This window comes from Vanacampus margaritifer, chromosome 13, assembly GCF_051991255.1.
Source record: "Vanacampus margaritifer isolate UIUO_Vmar chromosome 13, RoL_Vmar_1.0, whole genome shotgun sequence".
NCBI classification, from domain to species: domain Eukaryota; kingdom Metazoa; phylum Chordata; class Actinopteri; order Syngnathiformes; family Syngnathidae; genus Vanacampus; species Vanacampus margaritifer.
The window spans coordinates 19,116,207-19,122,649 of record NC_135444.1 but is presented as its reverse complement, the minus strand read 5'-3'; the positions used below and the strand labels follow the sequence as shown (position 1 = coordinate 19,122,649).

At 39.2% G+C, this 6,443-nt stretch overlaps 1 protein-coding gene across 4 annotated transcripts; it reads right to left on the bottom strand.

Moving 5' to 3' along the window:
* Nucleotides 1-301: 301 nt before the first annotated feature.
* On the bottom strand, nucleotides 302-5,484 carry LOC144062788 (regulator of G-protein signaling 21-like). 4 transcript variants are annotated; one of them, XR_013296445.1, is made up of 6 exons: nucleotides 5,245-5,484; nucleotides 4,902-4,961; nucleotides 4,566-4,811; nucleotides 4,310-4,476; nucleotides 3,973-4,238; nucleotides 2,842-3,821 (listed from the first exon to the last, which is right to left on the bottom strand). XR_013296445.1 is itself a non-coding variant. In XM_077584500.1 (5 exons), exons 1-5 carry the CDS (start codon nucleotides 5,319-5,321, stop codon nucleotides 2,647-2,649), a joined length of 558 nt encoding a protein of 185 aa, XP_077440626.1. In that variant the 5' UTR covers nucleotides 5,322-5,484; the 3' UTR covers nucleotides 302-2,646. The 4 variants fall into 4 exon arrangements, 3 of the variants coding, with proteins under 3 accessions (XP_077440626.1, XP_077440624.1, XP_077440625.1); XM_077584500.1 differs by lacking the exons at nucleotides 2,842-3,821; nucleotides 3,973-4,238 and adding an exon at nucleotides 302-2,835 and having other exon boundaries at nucleotides 4,566-4,630; XM_077584498.1 differs by lacking the exons at nucleotides 2,842-3,821; nucleotides 3,973-4,238 and adding an exon at nucleotides 302-2,835 and having other exon boundaries at nucleotides 5,245-5,481.
* Nucleotides 5,485-6,443: the final 959 nt, after the last annotated feature.

Here is a 6,443-nt window from a genome sequence, read left to right as displayed (position 1 = left end):
ACGTGACGAAGTCCAGTGACTTCCAGCAACCTCGGACCCTCAACAATTATACCAATTATAGACCGTGGATGGTTAGATATCAAAATGTTATGATTCACAGCTAGCTGAGCAACAAAAAATATGTACTAAATCTTGACAGATACACTAGATCTGCACACCTAACATGTATTTTTTTTTAAATGCTGAAATTAATTGGCGCAACTCATTAGAATTGTGCCCAGTATGTGTCATGGAAATGTCGTAAGTCACACACATGACATAATAAATATGTAATAATAATAAATAACAGACAAACAAAATGTTAAGCATGATGGGAGTTCATTTGGGATGAAGATGGCAATTGTAATAATTTAATCTACTTATAATCATTAACATAAAAAAAAACACTTCACCAACACGAACACGCCAAGTTATTGTGTGATTTAAAAATAAATAATACAATATTTAACTTCTCAATGTACATATTAAATTATGAGCATTTCAACAGCGTGCTTTAAACGGTGACTAGATTGAATTTCAACAGTGTAACGTGCAATGTCCATACATGAAATCAAGCGTTGACATTTCTGTGCTGCAAAAAGTAACCGTAGATTTCAATTATGGCCAGTAGTCAGCAAACAGTAAAGATACTATTTTAAAAAAAAGAAAAAAAAAAGAAAAGAAAAGTCGCCGTCTCAGATGCTGTAGTGCAACGTTTCAGTCAGATTCTACTCAAAAGTGAGTTAAAGTGTCACATTAATAAAGAAATGTAACAATTGCAGTTTGAGCTAAACTATGTCTTCAGAAGTGCAAAATGACCAACGGATGGAAGTTTCTGAGCTCAAAACGAGGACATGCTAGCAACGTGACGAGAAGCCCAAAAAAACAAACATGTAATGAGATTCTAGACCGATACCAGTACGAGTACTCACAAGTTACAATACCAGTAGTTGTTTTGATGCATACAACTTTTAGGGTTGAGTTTATGATTGATGTTGCATTGATTTTCCTTTTCAAGCCCGATATCGATTCATAAAACCATTCATCGATTATTCTCCTTTTTGTCATAAATTCTTAAGAAAATAGAATTTTGAAGGCCAAATTAATTTGTATCTTTCTTGAAATTTACTGTTCGCATACATTAAAAGTATTTTCTTACATTTATGAAAGACCTGACTTGTTGCACTTTAAGAAAATTCTGAATCCGTTTACTTTATATTTACAATTATTGAATTATATTATGACAATATTTTCATCTCATCCTTGTTGAGGTCAATGTTTGTGTAACACTTAAGTGATTTTAACACGTGTTAAATTAATAAACTAAATTATTTGACCAATTAGTGCCTCTGCAAAATTTACTTTGGAATTTAATATTTGTGGAGTTTTTAATCATATCCTTGACATTTAAGAAGAATAATGCGCTATAATTCATCGATAACAGATTGAATTGAAGTGAATCGAATTGAAAACAATCAAAATAGAATCCAACTAAACTCTTGTGAATCGAAATCGAGTCGAATGAGGAAATTAGAATCGATACCCAGCCCTAAAAATCCCCCCCAGCCCCCCTAAAATAATGATAATTTTAAAGAAACACCTTTCCCTTAAAATTGCATGAAATGAATGAAGATTTTCTATTCTTCAAATTTTTAGTTCCTGATTGCAAAACAGCCACAAGGGGGCGGCCAATACTGCTATTAGCCAAGTAGAGGGTTCACCAAAAAGAAGACCACACGAAAGTGTCGAGAAGAACGTTGAGAAATAATGACGTTAAACCGTAGCACTCTAATTGAAAGGGTTTTCTTCATTATTATTTCAACATTATTGGCCATTCTAACAGCACTTTGGGGAAATCTGGTCACGTTGCTAATATGAGCACTTTTAACCCAGAGGATCACGTATTTCAATGAACAGAGAGAAAACAGCAGCCTCAACATTGCCAATAGTTGAAGGTGAAGGTTCGGTCAATTGCAACAACATTAAAACAAATTGTCAATAAATAGCAATTAGTTTCTTTAACTCATTCACTGCCATTGACGGCTATAGACGTCAAAAATTCATTAGAACTATTTCTATTAGTTTAACCTTTTTTTCCACTTTTGTTAACAAGAGTATGAAAACGTAGAATTTTTTTATTTTTATATAAATTAGGGGCGTCAGGCGATTAATTTTTTTAATCATAATTAATCGCATGACTTCACTAGTTAACTCACGATCTGTTCTAAATGTATAATATTTTTTTCTAGGTTTTCATACTCTTAGTTCAAATGAATTTTTGACGTCTATAGCCGTCAATGGCAGTGAATGAGTTAAACAAGGATTTGTATGAGTGTGATTCGATGTTGAGGTCTGGTCTGTTGTTGTGTGCGCGCGTGTGTCGTTAGCTCATCGATCAGAGCAGGTGTGACTCGCTCGGGAGGTTCCATTTATGCCAAAAGCAACGACAGCCATTTTGGATTGGTTGCTGTCGTCTGCGTTCACATTCAACAGGTGCTCAGCGTGGGAATCCTGGATGAAGGCAGAGTTGAGGGCTCAGTGACGACTTTTCCCGTTTTTGTCTCTGAGGCGTTGCTTCCCTTCGACGATATCAATCCTCCTGGCTGAAATCGGGCTCCAGCATTCCAGTCGTGAGTTGTTTGTCCACCAGGCAGCGTCCGATTGCTTTCATCCTTTTGTGGCGTCGGCCGAAAGGTTTTCCAGCAGAGTCCTGTAAATGTCCGAGCGTAGGAAGCGTGGGTACGAGTCTCTTTCCATCAGCCCATAAACCATCTTCTGAGCGTCATCAAAACAGTATAGGGTGGGACTCTTGACGCTTCTTTTGATCTGCTCTCGAGTGTGATAGTCGATGTTGATCTGGAATGAGGCAGACGCGGGGACATTAGCAGGTGCGCGCTTGTCGAAAATGCGTCAGAAAAGTTCTAGGACTGGTGTCGCAAAAGATGTGTTTTCAAATAGAAGCTAGACGTTTCCCCTTTCAAAGTAATCACCCGAACCGGGGGTGAGCAAACTATCAAAAGAGCCAATCTGTCTGGTGCTATAAAACATTTGAAGATTGTGATGAAGGAACAAATGTGTTTGTGTGAGTCTAATGTACTGATAAGAGCTAGCATCCAATACGTAGAGGTTCATTTTTTCTACCATTCGTCTTCCAGTTTTGGATTTTTTGCGACTTTTCTGCCTTTCTGTAAAATTTCCGACAATTTTGCCACATTATTGGTAATTGTCTGACTAAATTCTTTTTTTGTGTGGACATTTCGTGGCTATTTTTTGGACTTTTTTTTTTTTTTTTTTACTTTTTTTGCTAGCAATTTTCGGACAATTTTGTGGACATTTTAAGGTAAATTGGGGGATTTCTTCTTTTGTTTTTGTACGTTTTATGGTTGCTTTGTGAACATTTTCTTACCTGCTTTTTCTTAAATAAACTTTTTGGCAATTTTGTGGTCATTTTATTGTAATTTTCGGGATTTCTTCTTTTGTTTTGTTTTTTAGATTTTATAATTACTTTTTTAAAATGTTTTATTTAAATAGATTTTCTTTGTGGCAATTTGCTCACTTTTTGGACATTTTAAAACTTTTTCATCTACCTTTCATCTCTGACATTTTTTCAAAAATATTGAATTATTCTTAAAAAAAAAAATCAAAATTATTAATTCATTTGAAGAATATTTTATCTAAAAAAAATAAACAAATATGTAACAAAAAAAAATCTCTTTTTAGATATCCACAGGGAGCCGCAGGTTTCAGACCACTGCCCTAGAGCAGGCTTCCCCAACCCTGGTCCTGGAGGACCAGAATCATGCAGGTTTTAGATCAGGTGTCAAGATCCGGTCCTCGAGGGCCTGAGTCCTGCATGTTTTCCAGGTGTCTCTACTCTAACACACCTGATTCAATGATGAAGATCATGATCGGACTCCTGCAGAATATGAATCAGCTGTGGTGAAGGTGGGAAACCGCGAAAACATGCAGGACTCAGGCCCCGGAGGACCGGACTTTGACACACCTGCTTCATATAATCAGCTCTTCAGCAGGATCTGCAGAAGCCTGATTAGGATCCTGATCTTTTGAAACATCTCAAATCTGTAGGACCAGGTTTGGGGATGTTTGTCCTCGAGTCAAATGCACTTTTCCAGCCTTCTCTGCCAAGCCTTTTTGCATTACTGGAAGGAGTTTTCTGGTATGTTCCATAGCACTGTCAACACAGCCATCTTGATGTCGACCTTTTCTTCATGCGATGATCTTTGTGCTTGGTATCGGTACTGTACGTATATATGTTCCACAGAGCAGTCAATATTTATGAATGTTTATGGCGGTTGTTCACTGAAATTACCTCTTTGGGAGATTCCGCTTTGATAAATTGTTCATAAATTTTCTTGGCTTTTGACGCCATTCGGAACGAAGACTTGATCTTCTTGTAGTCCTCACAAGTGAGCCAAAACTCGATGTTCTCGTCGCTGTATTCGGATTTCAGAAAGTTGCGAAATGCAGCTAAGCCGTCTGCGGTGACCGCAAAAAACCCACAAGAAACACACATGAAATTTGGCTTCATGTTGCTTAAAAAAAAAAAAACACCCCAAAAAACTTACATTTTGAATCCAGAAGCCTTTCCAAAGATTGTGACCATTGTTGGGTATCTTCCAAAGTTAGCCTACTGAGAGAGAGAAAGAACACAAATTGCATTACGCAAGCAGAATAAACGAAAATATTGCAGGCTATATGAGAAAAGCTTGGACGCATTTGGGAGCTCATCAAGAAAACGGAGCCAGTGACATGTTGGTGATGGGACATGTCGGTGCGCCAAAGCAAACACGGTGCGTCGTCCCTTTTCAATGCTTTCATACGACCATAGATGGGAAGGAAAAGGAGAAGGCCGGCTATTTTCAAACTGAAATCCACGCAAAACACTCAATAAGTCTCCTTACCTCTCCGAACTCGACGAGTGTGAGAACATGCACTGGAGTCGGCACATGAAGTTCTTTCCGCTGCGCAGATACAAGAAAAACATCAATATATCCCTGGATTTACCCGTCGTGCAAATTAATTTCAAGTGAATCTGTCCAAGAATGTCGGGCATGTTATTATAAGCACGCGGCATCGTAAAGAATGGAAAACAAAAACAAAAGTGGATTTATTTTCAGATATCCTTGACATTGCAGTGCATGCATTGGAAAAAAGTCCGACTTGGAAAAAAGTAAATCAGGTGAAATGTCAACTAACAAGTGTGACTTAGCCCGGAGTTGCTGTCAAAAAAAGGCAGTTACTCACATGTTCTTGTTTCGCTTCCTGTCATCTCTGTCCATGATGAAGTGCTGTGTGGGCGGTTGGGCAATTAGGCTTGGCATTGTTTTGTTAAGTCCGCACTCGCACCCTCTCGGTCCGGGTCATGCTGCAGCTGAGGAATACTTTGGAGGCTTCCCCCGAGCGTGCCGCTTTTTATACCGAGGTCTCCTGTTGCTATAGGCAGAGGCTGCTGGGATGCATCAGCAGCTCGGCCCAGACTGAAGAGGAAGCACCCCTTCCTCCTCTTCCTCCTCCTCCTCCTCCTCCTCCCTCACCGTTGGAAAGAACACAAACTCGCACTGTGCTGTGTTCCTTCCTTCCTCTTGATGTTTGACTCCCTTGTACAGTATGTCTTCTTGTTCTTTCGTTATCTTTTTTCAGATCCCCCCCCTCCTGCCACGGATTTTTCCGACAAGCCAAACCGGCTGTGAGTGAATGCGCGCTGTGTTTGTTGACATTATTTTTAGTCTGCAGAACAGATGCAAATGACAGAAACGGTGACTGTGATAGGCAAATTGTGACCTTCTCGTTGAAGGGATGCGGCGCCTCTGTTTGGTTCTTTTGCCTAAAAGTGTTTACATTGTTAGAAATTAGGGGTGCCAGGCGATTACATTTTTTGATGACTTGAGTCGTTAACTCATGATTAATCGCAAATTTTATCCATCCATCCATCCATCCATTTTCTTAACCGCTTTCCCTCACAAGGGTCGTCGCGGGGGTTGCTGGAGCCTATCCCAGCTGGCTTCGGGCAGTAGGCGGGGCACACCCTGAACTGGTTTGCCAGCCGATCGTAGGGCACACAGAGACGAACAACCGTACTCACAATCGCACCTATGGACAATTTGGAGTGTCCAATCAACCTGCCATGCATTGTCTTTGGAATGTGGGAGGAAACCGGAGCACCCGGAGAAAACCCACGCAAGCACGGGGAGAACATGCAAACTCCTCTGGACTGGAAGGCGGACGTGCTAACCAATCAGCCACCGTGCCACCCGCAAATTTTATATCTGTTCTAAATGTACGATAAAATATTTTTTTCATATTCTTAACAAAAGTGGATTTTTTTTTTTAACTAATAGAAATACGGATCATTGATACTGTATTTTCATAATAGTTCATAAAATTGAGTTAAAATTATAATGATGTAATCTACTGTAAAAAAAAAAAAGCAAGTGTGATATTGA